At 51.3% G+C, this 15,978-nt stretch overlaps 6 protein-coding genes across 6 annotated transcripts; 3 read left to right on the top strand and 3 right to left on the bottom strand.

Moving 5' to 3' along the window:
* Positions 1 to 1,236: 1,236 nt before the first annotated feature.
* On the bottom strand, positions 1,237 to 3,290 carry L3040_007121 (uncharacterized protein; the record flags this gene model as incomplete). The annotated part of the gene is made up of 4 exons (XM_007296629.2): positions 1,237 to 2,528; positions 2,627 to 2,708; positions 2,762 to 2,965; positions 3,099 to 3,290. The coding sequence occupies 4 exons, from the start codon at positions 3,288 to 3,290 to the stop codon at positions 1,237 to 1,239; spliced, it is 1,770 nt and encodes a 589-aa protein (XP_007296691.2).
* Positions 3,291 to 6,872: 3,582 nt separating this feature from the next.
* Positions 6,873 to 8,075, top strand: L3040_007120 (uncharacterized protein; the record flags this gene model as incomplete). Its single annotated transcript, XM_066156159.1, has 6 exons — positions 6,873 to 6,980; positions 7,038 to 7,079; positions 7,226 to 7,408; positions 7,465 to 7,629; positions 7,715 to 7,858; positions 7,923 to 8,075. 6 exons carry the CDS (start codon positions 6,873 to 6,875, stop codon positions 8,073 to 8,075), a joined length of 795 nt encoding a protein of 264 aa, XP_066010967.1.
* Positions 8,076 to 8,389: 314 nt separating this feature from the next.
* On the top strand, positions 8,390 to 9,455 carry L3040_007119 (uncharacterized protein; the record flags this gene model as incomplete). The annotated part of the gene is made up of 4 exons (XM_007296627.2): positions 8,390 to 8,588; positions 8,879 to 9,033; positions 9,244 to 9,318; positions 9,426 to 9,455. 4 exons carry the CDS (start codon positions 8,390 to 8,392, stop codon positions 9,453 to 9,455), a joined length of 459 nt encoding a protein of 152 aa, XP_007296689.2.
* A 435-nt stretch (positions 9,456 to 9,890) lies between these two features.
* L3040_007118 (uncharacterized protein) lies at positions 9,891 to 10,605 on the bottom strand (the record flags this gene model as incomplete). Its single annotated transcript, XM_007296626.1, has 3 exons — positions 9,891 to 10,349; positions 10,412 to 10,480; positions 10,558 to 10,605. 3 exons carry the CDS (start codon positions 10,603 to 10,605, stop codon positions 9,891 to 9,893), a joined length of 576 nt encoding a protein of 191 aa, XP_007296688.1.
* A 291-nt stretch (positions 10,606 to 10,896) lies between these two features.
* Positions 10,897 to 11,626, top strand: L3040_007117 (uncharacterized protein; the record flags this gene model as incomplete). The annotated part of the gene is made up of 5 exons (XM_007296625.2): positions 10,897 to 10,947; positions 11,010 to 11,140; positions 11,218 to 11,352; positions 11,522 to 11,547; positions 11,607 to 11,626. 5 exons carry the CDS (start codon positions 10,897 to 10,899, stop codon positions 11,624 to 11,626), a joined length of 363 nt encoding a protein of 120 aa, XP_007296687.2.
* A 181-nt stretch (positions 11,627 to 11,807) lies between these two features.
* L3040_007116 (uncharacterized protein) lies at positions 11,808 to 14,434 on the bottom strand (the record flags this gene model as incomplete). Its single annotated transcript, XM_066156158.1, has 7 exons — positions 11,808 to 11,840; positions 11,916 to 12,366; positions 12,424 to 12,855; positions 12,912 to 13,757; positions 13,938 to 13,990; positions 14,042 to 14,187; positions 14,248 to 14,434. The coding sequence occupies 7 exons, from the start codon at positions 14,432 to 14,434 to the stop codon at positions 11,808 to 11,810; spliced, it is 2,148 nt and encodes a 715-aa protein (XP_066010966.1).
* Between the last annotated feature and the right edge of the window lie 1,544 nt (positions 14,435 to 15,978).

Genomic DNA, 15,978 nt, shown 5'->3' with positions numbered 1-15,978 from the left:
CTCTCCTCCCTCTTGGAGATATAGAAATGTGAATGTGTATATATATATATCTTTTATTATTTCTTCCTCTTCCTTTTTCTTTTTCTTTTCTTCTTTTTTTCCAAAGGCTTCAAAACCCCAAAAACCTCCGACTTCTTATATTTATATATCTTACAGAAAGAAAGAAAGAAAAGAAGAAAAGAGAAAGGGAGAGTAAGCTGCGAAAGAAAGGAAGAAATTTCTCAGACGCCCCTTGCCTACTTACCTACCTATGTAGCTAGCGCTTATACATATTAATACATGTTAAATAATCAATTGTTAATCAGATTTAATCAAATAAATCATCAACCAAATAATCAACCAAATAATCAATCAATTGATCAAACACACGAAAAAAAAAAACCGAAAAAAAAAGCAAAAAAAAAGCAAAAAAAAAAAAAAAAAAAAGCAAAAAAAAGCAAAAAAAAGCAAAAAAAAAAAAAAAAAAAAATAAATAAATAAAAAGGCTCCTCGCTTGTCACCAAGTAAAAGACCACGCGCCTCCTTACCACCAACCCCCCCCCCCCCCCCTCGTCCCGTCCCGTACGTGCAATCCCGTCCCTTTCCGTAAGGTAAATAAGGTAGGTAAGATAGATCACATAAACAAGTACCTAGTAAGTAGACGAACGAAACAAGTGAGTGAATGAGCGCCGACGATTTTTTTGAATTAGTTAACTGATTGATTGATTGATTGATGTGTGGATACGGTATGCATGTGCGCTGGACCTCGCTAGTGAGACGGGGCGGATGGATAGATAGATGGACGGACAGAGAGATAGAGAGATGGATGATAAATAGCCTTTTTCTCACGATAGGTGGAATATACACACACACACACACACACACACATTTTCACCATGTGAAGAATAGACAGATCCCTTCATCGCCCGTCGAGTCTGCTACAGGAACACAGCCAGCAGGCGTAGCTAATACAAGTGCCGTCACAAATTATGAAGGCTTATTCTTTTAGACTGGACGTTGTCCTCAAAACAGGAAAGCGAATTATAGACATGAAAGAAAATCATCACTGTGTTGGATTATGTACATGAAGCCAAGCTACTTACAGCCAGGCGCGTCTCGAAAGCTTATTCAGAGACGAAAGAAGCCTCATAAAGATGCCAGAGCGCAGACACCAAGCCCTATTCCCGATTCCCCTACTATGTCGCACCTCCGTAACGCCGCTATCAGCAAATCAAGAGGTATCACTTCATCGTCATTTCAATCGTCATCCGCTCGCAGAGTGGGGTACAGGCTTTCTGTACTCTTCTCCTCTTGCTTCACCTCAGTTCCGCCCATCGACACATCATGATCCTCATCCTCAACATACTCACGACGCTCGAGCTTGTCCTGGATGAGCTTGCGCAGGGCCTCGACCACACGGATGTTCTCGATCCAAGCCTCCTCAGCACGGTCCTTGGCCGACTCGCCACTCTCCGACTGGGCGCTCGGGGACATCACGCCAGAGAGAGCTGGGTCGATGTTGCTCGAGACAACAGAGTTGCGGAGCGTAGGAGTGGTCTCCTTTGATGATGGGGATGAAGAATCATCTGAGGAATCCATCTCCGTGCTGCGCATGGGGTTGGCGCTTCTTTGGAGCATGCCTCCCGAGTAACGGCGGCGGGGATCACTGTCAAAGTTGGGTCCGAGGGTTGACGTAGGCGCAGTGGCGGAGTGAGGTGAGTATCCCATCGAGACGGCCGGCAAGCTTGGGTATTGCGCTGAGGTGGAGCTGTGCCTTGAAATGGGAGACATGCCATGGGACGAAACGGGGGAGTGGCCCGAAGTGTAAGAGACGGAGCTTGATGGTGGAGTCAAGGCCGGGGTTCCAGATGTGGTGGAGTGCGAGGAGTGGTGGCTGGACATCATCGGAGCAGACACGTGAGACGAAGACGCGTGGGGAGCCATGTGACTCAGGCCATGGAGGGTCGTCTGGGGAGGGGAGTGGCTCTGGCGGAAGTTCACGCCGGAGTGAGTGTAGTGAGCACCTGGTTGCTGAATTCCGGCGGCGGCGGCGGCGTTGGAATTCTCGTACACGGTGGATTGCATCTGCTCCAAGAATTGATCGATGTTCATCAGGTCATTCTTGGTTCTCACGTTGGGAAGCGGCAGAGCGTATTGGTGTTGTGGCATGGGACCACCGTGACCTCCGTGGTGGCCGTCCACCGAAACCATCTGTGGGGCAGCGTGCATGTAGTCCAGTCCCCCGCCGTGGATTGGGATGCCGGCGAGAGCCATCAAGCGTTGACTCACTTGATGGTAGGAGGTGGGATCAATGTGTCTGCGCTTGGCATCACCGAAGAAGTCGTTGAGCGTGTCGAAGTTTCGCTTTCGGTCATAGGCGCCATGCCCTCCCACGTCTGCCCCATGGCCGACGGGGTAGTAGACTGGACCGTAGTTGCTTGGTTGTTGCGGGGCATAATAGCCGTTGTGGGCAGGGTGGTGGCCATAGTTGGGGGCGGAGCCCGGATGCATCTGAGGGGCGTGGTGATCATAATAGCCTCCGCCGGTCGCTGCAAGAGAGATGCGGATTAGCAACGGACACTACTCGCTGTGTGGGGTTTGTGATATGTGCGTGCAGAGGGACAACCATTGGTGTTGCTCTACGTACCTTTGCCACCCTGTCTGTATCCGGAGCTCTGACCTCCATGTTGTTCTGGGGAGCGCAAGAGAACCGAATCGTCGGCGTGGGTCTAGAAAGGTCAGCGGATGACTTCGGACTGTAGCAGCGGAGAGAGCCCATTACCTTAACGTGCTTCTTCAGATCTTGAGGACGCTTAAAGGCCTTTCCACAAAAATCACACTTGTGTGGCTTTAAGGGAACATGGACTCGGATATGGGACGTGATATGGTCACGTTTCACTGTGGTGGTACGGCATTGATTCCAACCACAGGTGAGATTGAGGTTGTTGGTGCTCTTGCGGCCAACGTGCTTCTCGCAAATGTGTTCCTGGCAGACACGTTAGTTGGCGGTTCCAAATAGATAAAGTTTTTTTTTTTTTTTTTTTTTTTTTTTTTTTTTTTTTTTTTTTTCCAGATCGGAGCACGCGCGCTTCACTGGGCGCACCCCGGCGGGTACTTACAAAGAGCGCCTCGGCGGATGGGCATCGTTCAGAGCACTTGTCCCACTGACAAGAGAGATTGTCATCAGCGGCAATCACCGGGCGAGGAGCCTCAGTTGCGGCTGGCGGCGCGGCAACCTCTGGCGGCTGTTGCTGTTGCTGTTGCTGTTGCTGCTGCTGCTGCTGCTGCGGTTCTGGGGCCGGAGCGGACATTGTTTGCGCTGACAATGCTGGGATATGAATAAAGAGTGAGGGCTCGTCGAGATACAAGGAGATAGAGAGAGAGAGAGAGGGAGAGGGGGAGAGAGGGAGAGAGGGAGAGGGAGGAAAAGAGAGAAAAGCCCGAGTCGAGTCAAGTCGTCAAATCGGTTCGAGTCGAAAAAAAAGGGAAGCAGGCGATATGGTATCAAGGCGTCAAGTGTCTGACACGTCTTTGCGTCCCGGGGAAAGTGCGAGGTGGGTTTACTTGTACCTTTCGCGGCGGAACAGGTGCCACTAACGGTGGAAGCTAGCGTAGGGGAGCCTTGGCAATGCCTTGGCACCGACGCTGTCCCAATGAAAGAATTCTGACAGGTCGATCTAGCCAGTCCGGGGCGTGTAGGGAGTCAAGTGGGGCCGCCGAGGTGGTGGTGCATATGGATGCAAATCTGCCCCCCCGTATGCCGTATGCACTCACTTGTACTCCTAATTATGCGGTATCCGGTCGTGTGACGGACAGATTAGCCGGACCTGGGGCGTGAGCCTATCGCAGTCTTGGATCTGCCAAGATTCCCGGGTCTGTGCCAAGCGGGCTGTGTATCTTGGCGAGCTCTTTGCACCCAAGCAATTCCGTCGGGTGGGCCAAGGTCTCCTCTGCTTGGCTGCCGCGCCCTCCAACCTTTGCGTGTTTGGGTTGCGATAGAGAATCCGAAAACGAAAGGAGGAGGAGGAGGAGGAGCATCACATGACGAAAAAGGTGCCAAAACAAATGAAGAAAAAGTAAAGAGTGAGACCACAGTAAGAATAAGGACAAAAAAAACCAAACCCAGCCTCCCCTCCCCCCAAAAAAACCAACCACGTTATCCGTCTTGTGCCCTACTACTGGGAGTATTTAGCGAGGTAGGTATCCATCACTCTCTACTTATCACTCTACCTACTACTTCCTGACTCTGCTACTCGGACCGCTCACGAGAATCAAACTTTCCCATAACTCGCTGCGCTCAAGGTCCAGCTCAGGGGCAGCAGGAGCAGTCGCAGTCGTGGTCGCAGTAGCAGCAGTAGTAGCAGCAGGAGCAGCAGGAGCAGCAGCGGCGTTCATCCTGACCGGGCGATGCAAACGGTAACAGATGAACTCTATATCACAACGCGCACCAAGATACAGCTGCGAGTCGGGGCCCTCTCTGTCTCTGTCGAGTTTCGAATCTTTCCACATCATACTGTCCATAATATCTAGTTGCCGCCGTCCAAGAAAGTGAGCCCCGGATCAAGCCCCAAAGCAAAACGACAAGCCCAAGGTCAAACCAACCACCCTCGCAGAGGGATGGCCCATCGGCGATAGGGGTGGGGGGGGGGGGAGGGGGGAGGGGGCACTGCGCGATTTTGCCCAGCCCTTGGCCGAGCCCCCTCCTCCCCAGCGGGACGAGAGTGGAATCTCTTGGGAGTTTCCGGATGCCGAGCAAGCCAACGTTGGGTTGCGGTTTCGTACTTGCAGCGGGAAATGCCCAGAATCAAAGGGTCAACTGGGTGATGCCTACGACAAGGGGGAGGAGGGGAAGACCGGAGACGAGAACGACGAGAACGACGAGAACGACGAGGGCCAGGCGGCCAGGCGGCCAGGCGGATAGAGCTCACAAGAACGTGATATCATAAAAGCCAATACCAACAAGCACTTCCGTGGCTCTCTACACTAGGTACTCTGCTCTATCTACGGTCCGTATCTACTTTATCGGCAGCAATGATTTATATCATGTAGGTCAGGAGGGAGAAAGGGCCCTTGGGCTCGCAGTACAACAATAATGTGATGAATGCATGCATATACATGAGGCCTAATATACATACGTACATACGTACATAAGTACATACGTACATACATACATAAACACATACATAAAACAAAGACTCGGGTCTGGGGCAAACCTGGAGCTCCGGTGGTCCGCTTCTCGGATCTCGGGGTTTTGGATGGGTGGAGGAGCTGCATCTCTCTGGATATTAACAATGATAATAAGACGGACCGGTCCTGTCAGAGGTTCCGTGACCAGCCAGGGCATGATTCCGCATCCCCTCTTTTCCTCTTGGAATCGGCTAAACAATGGCCTCGGATAAAGAAAGCTTTTTCTGTACTCTGCAATGTGTCGTGGTCCAAATTTGGGACATGAATGAAAAGTATCTGAAGTACTTTTATTTGTAGGCAGAGAGAGAGAGGGAATGTGCAGTTCAGAAAGGGAGCAGAGAAGAAAGAAGGCTTGGAATGAATAAGTTCGGGGATGATGAGTAAGCATCAGCAATGTCTTGGATGCGATTACTGTAGGTACAAGTACGTAGTAGATGAGTCCTCTAAACCTACTTGTTGGACTACTAAACTTTCCCAAGGCCTTCGTCACCTCCCCAAAAGAGATGGCCAGTTGTACTATTGTAGGTCCTCGATACCAGCAAATCTCCTTATAACCCTTCTAACCCTTATGACCTTTGTAACTCTTATGACCCTTATGACCTTTATAACCCTTATAACCCTTCTGACCCTTCAGACCCTTATGACCCTTAGAACCCTTCTGACCCTTCTGACCCTTCTGACCCTTCTGACCCTTCTGACCCGTCTGACCCGTCTAACCCGTCTAACCCTTATAACCATTATGACCTTTCTAACCCTCCTAGCCTTCCTAACCCTCCTAACCCTTCTAACCCTCCTAACCCTCCTAACCCTCCTAACCCTCCTAACCCTCCTAACCCTCCTAACCCTCCTAACCCTCCTAACCCTCCTAACCCTCCTAACCCTCCTAACCCTCCTAACCCTTCTAACCCTTCTAACCCACCTAACCCGTATAACCCGTATAACCCTCATACCCAAGTACGCGCCCAGTGCGCGAATCCTGTGCCAAGAATGCATGACCTTGCCCCTACTGTCGTCCGCTGGATCGTGCATCCCCCAGTACAGTAGGTACAACAAGTGGAAGTGCTCGGTAGAGTAGTACCGTACCGTGATGAAGGCGGCTTGGTTGAGCTTCGATGCTTGGAAAAGGTTGACCGGAGGATGGATGGGGAGTCCCGGACTCCCAGAGTCCCAGAGTCCCAGCTGGCTGGGCCGTCCGTCGCGGACAACAACAGACTCAATGTCAGAACACTGTATATACATACCGATAATATGTTCGACTCTTTCAGTCGACGCAGGATTTCGTAATGGGCATCTGCCAATCTTCCAATCTTCCCACACACCCACACTTCATCGCGCTTTCCTCATCCCCTTGGAGAATCGACCAGACTTCCTGCCATCAATCACATCCATCACACTCTCCATCCCCCTCCCCCACCCCAACTCCAACGTAGAATTCCCACCATCATACATGCATACCATCTGCAGTGACTTTCACCATGTTAACCATGACGGCCACCATAGGATCCTGGAGCAATAACCCCGAGCTACAGGCATTCTTCCGAGAGAATTAATTACAATACGCCCACCAACGACTGGCTCCACGGTCCCTGGCGTCAATTCGAAAAGGCTCAAAATCCTTCTCGAGCCAGCCGGCGCCAAAGCCCCGAGTACCGCACCAGATATTGACGGGAAGGCTGAACTTGAAATTCTCGAAAGCCTCTCCCTCCATGACAACCCGTCTCGGTGCTAGTGCCGCCGCCGCCGCCAGAGCAGCAGCAAGCCCGGTGGTCAGAGTGATCCGTGAGGGTCCCTTCATCGGCAGGATCGAAGAATTGGTCTGTCATGCTTTCGGAACCATGTCACCAAGTACATTTGAGGAGGTCTTCTAGTAGAAGGTGGACGCCATGAAGGGAGATTCGGAGAATGCTATCCTGGTATCCGGGGTTCAGTGACATCGCGCTCAAATACATCGCTTCAGGTTCTCATTTGGTAGATCGCCAGCGACTCGGGAAGGGTTGGCTTCCAGTATACGGACGGCATCCAAGTAGATACAGATTCTTCCTGACTTACCATTGGGCAGAGCAGCTCAGCCATCGCATCTGACCGCGATATACAGCTATCCGGATCCTCTCGAGGCACCGGAAAAGGGCTATTTATCCCTGGCAGTGAAACCCTCCGGGTGCTCGCGTCGGCTGAGAATGTGAGAAATCAGAACCAGCTGCTGTACGAGAGGCTGGGGTTTGACGCGACCAGAGATGTCTACGTAGGTATCCTTGAGTGTCCCATGGGGCGTAGGAATACTTGCTGATTACTTTGTAGCACTACCTTCGTGCCTGGCTAATCGAGTGTGGTGCTTTCGGGAACAGATCGTTAACACAACCGGGTATTTTGAGCCTGATTGATCAAGCCTCTTCTCGGATATCACAACCCTTCTCCGGGATGGCTTTCGTGCTTGTTCTCGCTGCCACGCTGGATATCCTGAAGGTCAACTGTCCTATATTGGAACCAACTCAACTAAGGCATCAAACTGTCCCAGAAAGACATTACACAGATATTCTGTCTTCTCTAGAACGGACGAGAGGGGTGCCTTTTTGGGGGGAAATGGTCTGGCCCATATTTTGTCGAAATCCACATCGAATGCAGTGGGGTCTCTATTCAGGGAGGAAAGTTCGTGTCTGGTAGAGAGAAATTTAAAGTCTCTTTCTCCGTGACGGTCAGTTGAGATCGCTGATCTCACTCGCGGCGCTGGATGATGGCCCGAGCTAACCATGATCCAGATCTCCTCGAGTTGCTGGCATTTCACCAAGTCATCCGCACCCAGAATCACTGTGAAATTTGCCACACCGATTGGTCAGTGGCACAACATCCGACAGCAACCCCGGATTCTACATGATAGGCATCCGTCCGGGAATTTGAAACGAGAGAGCTAGGAATGTCATCATCTTCTGTCGTCATTCCCTGATCTACTGGGCCGTGAGAGCCGTTGTTGGTAAGCTCTTAACCGAGCCATCGGATGTGAACCCGGCTTGACCCCAGTAAGTAAGTACCTCCCCTCCACACTAGCACGGTCACATACATACACACACATATATATATACATATATGTATATATACATATCACATCTTCCCAACTCAAGTCCTCATTTTCCGACCCTTCTTTTTACAATCGATCCATCTCTCTCATCTACCTACCTTAGCTTACCTACAATCAGCCCCCAAAAGTAAAGTTACAAGAAATAACATCATGGCCGTCCACACCTACGTGCCCGAGTTTCCCCCATCAGTGGCAGGCGGGAGCATCCCGATCGACGACGGCATCGAAGCCTTCCTGGCAGACTTCTACCGCATCAGCGACACGCCGGACGCGCACGAACTGTACGCGGCGCAGTTTGCGACGGGGGCGACGCTGGTGATGGGTAGTCGGCGGGGGGTTGGGAGGGAAGGTATGTTTCGTTCTTCCGTCTTCCTTCTTTTTATCTTTTTTTATATCTTTTTTTATATCTTTTTTTATATCTTTTTTTATATCTTTTTTTATATCTTTTTTTATATCTTTTTTTATATCTTTTTATTATATCTTTTTTTATCTTTTTTTTTATCTTTTTTTTTTTTTTTTTTTTTTTTGATTTCTTTTGGGGGGGGGGGGGGGGGGGGGGAGTAGTAGGAGGAGATGGGGGGAGTGGAGGCTAGATGGAGATTGGAGATGGGGCGAGAGAATGGTTGCTGACGAGAGTAGAGATCCTGGCTATCCGAAAGGGGATGTGGGCGGCCGTGGCCTCGCGTCTGCATACGCCTATGAGGGTGTATCCTTTTGAGAGCAGGGACGGGGTTGAGGAGCTGATGCTTTTTGGGAGTGTGAAGTATGTGATGAAGGATGGGAGGGGGACGGAGGTTGGTTTTTCTCTCTCATTTGTTCTGAGTTTTGGGTTTGGAGATTTGAGATTGGGGGGGTTTGGGTAGTTGTGAGTTGTTGGTTTGGTATTGGGTTTCGGGGAGATGTAATGGGAGAAGGAAGAAGGAGGTAGGAGGGAAGAGGAAAGAAGAAGGATGAAGTGTGAGAGAGAGAGAGAGCCGAGCTGATGCGATGTGAGCGATACTTAGGTTGAGTGGGCTGCGCGGGCGAACATAGTAAAGGAGGATGGGAAGTGGAAGATGGGCTTTTACCAGGTGTATTTGGTGAGTTGGATCGATTGCCCTGATTGCCCCCCTCAATCGGTGCTTGGGGAAGTCAGAAAAGTAGCTGGTCTGGCTGGCTGGCTGGCTGGATGGCTAACTTTGGATAGGACTCTGTTGCTATGCAGAGTGCAAAGTGAGAAAGAAGGTTGAGAAAAGATAACGAGAGCATCAAGTGCGTAGGAGGGCAAGACTGGGACACCTATAGACAGAATAGCGAGTTCCGGGCACAAATCATATATTCATCGAGTTCCAGTCGAAAAATGTGAGAGACACTTTGAAGATTGCTTGTTCTCGTGAGACCTTGTCCCGTACCAGAGCCTATTGTAATGTCGAGAGCTCGAACAGAAAATGAATGTCCTCGGTGTTCCCGTTGCGCATTCACCACCAGAGCGTCTAAATCATCCACCATCCTGCCATGTCCGTGAGAAAATGAGCCCTGTCGAGAGCACGTAACGAATTGGTTGGGAAATTTTATATGCAGCAGCATCCATACAGCCTTGCCAACGCCTCTTTTGAAAGCCCAAGAACGCCAGACCCCATCCGCCTTGATATTCCACGCAGCCCAAGTCCCCTCAGTCCGTATCCATGCCCTCGAACTCCTCCCCATCGTCCCCGTTGACGACCAGCACCTTCTGGCGAATCTTCTCCTTGCCAAACATCTTGCTCTTCTCGCGCGGCGCCTCGACCTCCTCGCCCAGCGCTTCGGCCGCCTCTCTCGCCTTGCGTACACTGGGCCGCTCCTTCGTGAGCAAGTGCTCGTTCTCGGCCACCAGCTTCCGGTCCATCTCGCGCTGGCGCTCCTTGTTGCCCGCCATGCGTTTTCGGTAGAACACGCGCTCGCGCTTCTGGCGAATCTCCGACACTCGTTCCATGGCGTTGAGGGTCGCGGCGATGTGCTCGCGGTTGTAGCGGATGGGGACGTTGCGGCGGGCGGCGAAGGTGAGCGTGCTGTCGACGACCATCTCCTTACCGGCGGACTTGCGGAAGGCTTTCGTCCACTTCAGCTTGCGCGGGTTGCGCTTCATTTTGAACTGTGCTGCTGGGTTAGTCTTTGCTGGGAGAGGGAGGGCTGTGGGATGGCAGGTTTTCGTACGTTCTTGTGGCATTTGGACCGGCAGAATCTGAAGATGCGGGCGTCGTTGCGGACGAATGTGATACCTTTCTGTAGAAGACAATCAGCATTGCGCATCGAGATATCTTCATCTCGAGTGACGATCCGCCTTCGAGAGGCTTACGAACCGAAGGGTAGCACGGCTGCGAGCAAAAGTAACAAGTTTCAATCCTCATGGTGGTGGGTTGCTGTCACTTAATGTTGTTCGAGGCTGTCCTTCCACCGAGATACCCTCTGTCTTCCTCCTCCAGGCCATCGAGAAATTTGTTAGCCGCTTGGCCCGATCATAGAAGGCGCTAGTCTACTCTGGGTCTACGGGCTGATCCGAGCTCCCCCAAAATTATATTGTCGGCTCTTTGCTTGGGGTCTGCCACGCAGTGAAAACCAACGACACAGAAACAACTGTACTACGACTTTCGAAAATACCTTGAAGGATTGCGCGATTCTGTGCATCATACAATCGAACAATGAGTTCTATCCTAGCCCTTGGAGCAGGCGTCGCCGTAGCAGCATTTCTCGTACAGCATCCCCCATCATGACCACGGGGAGAAGCACACATGTAACTAAACAAAACCTACAGGGCAGAGCAGGGCTGGTAGCACTGCGCCGATCGCGAGGAGAAGCCGTTGGCGCGCTCGGAAAGGCATACTACAAGGGTGGATTCGAGCCCAAGATGAACAAGAGAGAGGCGTCCCTCATCCTGCAACTCAGGTGCGCCACGCCCCCCGACTCCCCCCCCCCAAACAGAATTCTCAAGGCAGGGCTAAGCGGACTGGAAATTTTGACAGTGAGCGTCAACTCACCAGGGAGCGGATACGCAAGAACCACCGCACGCTCATGATGCTGAACCACCCTGACCGAGGCGGGAGTCCGTATCTGGCGACGAAAGTCAACGAAGCGAAGGAATTTCTCGAGAAGAACTCGTAACGCCACACCGCGAAGCTGGACGAGAGGAGGGAGAGAATTGTATATCACACTTGTAGGATTAACCGTAAGATATGTGAGATTTGGGCATCAGCGCTGGCGTTTAGCGGCATTTGGGTTTGGGGGTGGGTGATGGAGGCCTGGAAAGGGCGGATCTCTTCTCTGAAGGAAATCGAAATATAACAATCGGAGCTGTAAGTGCCTTTGCAGGTGAGAGATGAGATGTGAAAGCCAATGCTGATATTCAGACAAGGCGTGGGCGTTGCAATCTAAAGTCTGGCTGTGCGAAGATATGATGCTATAATATATTACGGCAAATGCAACGCTCTCCCTTTCCGTCCATCCATCAACCCCTGCCGACTCCGAGATGTATGCTCCAAATCGCAAGTGCGAGAATGCAGACTTTTACACTCTACTGGAGGCTGGCCGAGTTAAGGACGGTCCACTGGGGTGATCAGCGCGGGCTCTTGGGCTTCGGTGCAGTCCACTGCGAGAGTCAGCCATAGTCATTGACGAATATTTCATCATGACAGCCAGGAGTGAGTATTGTACTTGTACCTACACGGGAAGTATCCAAGTTACCCGCAGTACCGACCGGCTCCTTCGAGATGGAGGTATTCTTCATCAACGCCCCAAGTCTCTCCGTCTGCTTTGCAACCACTGGTGAGGTGGCCGTAAGTGCCGGCGCAGGACTTGGTGCAGAGCCCGAACGCCACTGTCCTCCTGCTCTACCATTTCTTGCCGTACCCTGTCGCCACTGGCTGGTTGTACTCGGTACCCAAGGTCCGCGCTGGCTGACGCTCGTCCAGCTGCTGTTGTTGGTAGTGGTACTGAGGGCAGAGGGTGGTGCTGTCGTCCACGGTCCTGCGTTTTGATTTCGGCGCTCGGATTGCGATTTCTTAACCTTAGGCTGGGAAGCGATAGGAATGGGGGCACCGCCATCGCTATTTTCTCCTCCGGAACTCCAGCCTTCTTCTTTCTCGACTGCGGCTTCTGTAGCTTCCTTTACGGACCTCCTTCATGTTAGTTCCTGCATGTCCGGACGGACTATTGGAGAAGTGCGTGCTTACTCCGTGATCCGGTCTCTCTTCTCCTTTTCCTTGACTTCTCGCTTCTTCTGCTTGTCGTCGATATGCTTGACTGCAATACCAATCATGGCCTGCAACGTATACGCAGCATCATTCCCCGCGTTATGCAGATTCCATCCGATAATGCCTAGCTCTGCGAGGATACTGGCTAGGTTGCGTGGATTCAGCTCTCGCTTGAGATATCTCCACATGACTGCGGTATCTGCCTGCTCCAATAAGTTTGGCAGGTTCGTAACATCATAGCCGATGGACTGCATGAAGTTGATATCAGCGCCCACATCGTGACCAACGAGGATTATGCTACGCTTGGGATGATCTTCATTGACGTCCGCAACTTCGGGACCCGAGAAAGGATGCTTGAAGCAGGATGCAATCAATTGTGGCGCATCCTTGAGACTGACGAATTCGCTGGTACTAGTCTCACATTAGCCTTCCAAGTTCTGAAGCCCATGAATTAACGTTGAACGCACCCAAACTCGAACTTGTCAGCGCATCCGTGGACAAACTCGAAATTGTTGAGATGCGCATGCTCGCTGATCCTGAAGTGCCGAGCACGAATCTTCTTCATCCAATCCGCTCCTCCCTCACCCGGAGGCAAAGAGGCGAGATCACTCGTATCCAGTGTCGCAACACCAATCTCCGTCACCTGTCTCGCATTGCGTTCATAAGCTTCAACATCCACGCACACAAAGACCACAGATCCCTCCCGCTGGTACAGCGCAGGCTTTCCAGCATCAAAGACCGCGGAAGGGGGAAGCTTCGCCAGAGCAGCTTTGACAGCGTCGTCGAACGCATCCCATCCCTGACCAGAAACTTGCGTGTTAGCTTTGATCTTGGCCTCGCGGACCGAGTTGGCTTCTCTCAGGCCCAGGTACCGCTGGACTCGCTTGATGGTGTGGTGCCAAGCTTGCTGCTTCTCGATCCGCTCTCGCTTTTGCTTCTCCTTGTTGGCGGTCTTCTTCCCCTTGGCAGCTTGGGTCATCAGCTCGATCTTGACGCGGAAGGCGGCGAGCGAGCGGTCGGACGGTGATCCGATGGCGCCGGGCTCACCATCCAGCTTATAGTAGTGAGGTGGGACGTTGTTTCTGAGACTCTCGGCCATCTTACTGTTGATGGAGAAGCCGAGGTAGCGCGGCTGGGGGTTACCGTCGTTGGCGAATGTGGCTTGGAAAGAGCCGTTTGCGCCGCCGGAAGGGACACTTAGATTTATGGAGAGGGCGTTGTTAATGCGGTCTAAGAATGCTGTAACTTGTCTAGTTGGGATAAGGAGGATGGGTTGGAGATTCAGATCTGTTGGTCCGCGGTATATGTAGAAGCTAGAATTTGGACGTTAACATGAAGTCTCTTGTCTTCAGGGGTGGAGTTGAGGAGATGAGTGTTGGTGAGAGGGGGAGAGATGTCTCGTCAGATGAAAAACTGCCCCGAACGGGCAACTAATCCCGCCCATGACTGAATAGTGAATGAAGTAGTGGAAATGACCCAAAGCGAACACTTACAAGTCCCAAGGCTCATCCATGATCTTGCCACCATCGAAGAAGCCTTCGCATACCTATTTCCTGTTAGCCCAGTCCAAAAAATGGCGACAAGAACACGAACATACCTTTTGCTTATTCGCCACCCCAATGTACAAATAAGGGTACTTTTTCAACGCCGCCCAAGGAACGAAGCTCTCTCCTTCCGGCGCCAGCTCTCCCGGCTCAAGGTCATACTGGATCAGCTCCTTTGACGGCTGACTTACACTCGACCCTAGCACAAAATCAGCAAACACCATTAAAAAAACAATACTCGGAAGAAAGCAAAACACACCCAGCTCCTCAGTAAGGCCAACAGATTTGGTGGCGGCAGCGGTAGCGCCACTACTCATACCCCGTCCGCTGGTGATATACTCATCCGACCCCGAGTCTGACTGCTGGTATCGTCGCTCCTGAGACTGCGGCGTTGATGGCTTCACCGCTTGCCCAGACAAGACGGCCAGCTTCTCGAATCGGTCCATATCTTCTAGCTGCTGTTTCCGCGTGCTCGTGCGTGGAGAGAAAGAGCTGTTGTGCAAAGGGGGAGAGACAGATTAGATTCCACGAGCTGGTGTGTGCTTTCCATATGCTAGAAACTTGCTGTATGCGAAAAAATAAATAAGGTGAACTTGGCTCTTAATAGAAAAGCTACGTTGGTCTTTGGTCAATAGAATATCTAGGCAAGCAGGGAATACTGGAAGTGAATGACAGCCGCCGTGTTTACAAGATAGGAGAAATCACCTTGGCAGGATCGATCCTGGAGTTCTGCCGACCGCGCCCCGATAGTTTCGACCTTTGATTTCAGTTAGGCAGCCACTTCATCAGAAATCATCTAAGTAAGCAGTGAAGTGAATTCCAAGTTTGATCTTGACAACAGCCGCGCAAATTACTGATAGCGTATGGGGTCTTAGCGAGGACTAACAAAATCGTGATTTCCATCCCAGCTCCTAGTTGTGGAGCCTCTAGTCATGTGATATGATTAGGTAAGATCCACTTGTACCGACACAACCAATTTTCTGCACCTTTCCGCGCCTGACCAAATTCGACAAGCCGATAAACCCTGAAAAATACCGTAAGGAAACTGTCCTACGAGGCTTTCCAGACCACTCGACAATAGAGTGAACCACTAATCCTCAACAGAAGAACCACGACAAGGATTTCAAGCACCAGACATCAACCCTCGAACCGACAAGACCGCCCCAAGTTGCTCCTAAACCACTGCCTTATGTCAAGCCGGATGCCCAAGGCAACAAATTAAACAGTAAGGGGAAGAAAAAAAAGACGGTTCAATAGGACGAATATGGAGAATCATAGCCGAGAGGCGAGATCAGTCAGTCAGTATTGAGGTAGACGAAACTGGACCGTACCACCTATTTCCTCAAGCATCGTTGCACCGGAAATGAGGAAACGACAGTATATATACTGGCGCTCTCCCTGAGCTGGGAAGAGACAACATAGAATTCATACAGCAAACCATACCTTTTGAAATACTCTTTGGAGACACGTGTTTTGCAAGACTGGATAGAGAGAAAGAAGTTCACAGCGGCGAACCACCACCTGCCTCTTTTCGTTCATAAGCCTCTTGTTCTCCCTCCGCTCTTCTGTTTCTAGGTCACCACTTTTTCAAGCGCCTCTCGGAATATTCAATCTCTTATTTCTCGGCTCTTTAGCTTCTGAGCGCCCTCGCAGATTTGCCCCTCCTTCCATTTGCTTCCCGATTTCAGGCACCCCTTCAATGAGCTCTTCCGATCAGCCTTGTCCCTCCTGAACAGGCTCTTTCCCCTCGAGAAGTCTTCTCTCGATCTAAAAATCCAAGGACAATTTAGCTCAGCACGTCTCTGTATCCCATGGAAGGTCTCGGGGCTGCAGGCTATCGCGAGCAACCGCCATACTTCCCGACTTCTTTTCCACCTCGATCACAAACACCAGTTCTCACGCTGATTAGATCCTAGTACGAAGAAAAATATCAGTCTGATCTGCAGTGTCAATACGGCATCTATAAACATGGCTGAATTCCTGGTTGCCC

Source organism: Drepanopeziza brunnea (genome assembly GCF_022702325.1).
Source record: "Drepanopeziza brunnea f. sp. 'multigermtubi' strain 214-2 chromosome Unknown ctg12, whole genome shotgun sequence".
Classification (NCBI taxonomy): Eukaryota; Fungi; Ascomycota; class Leotiomycetes; order Helotiales; family Drepanopezizaceae; genus Drepanopeziza; species Drepanopeziza brunnea.
Note: the sequence above shows the minus strand (reverse complement) of the source record. Positions and strands in the feature narration are given on the sequence as shown.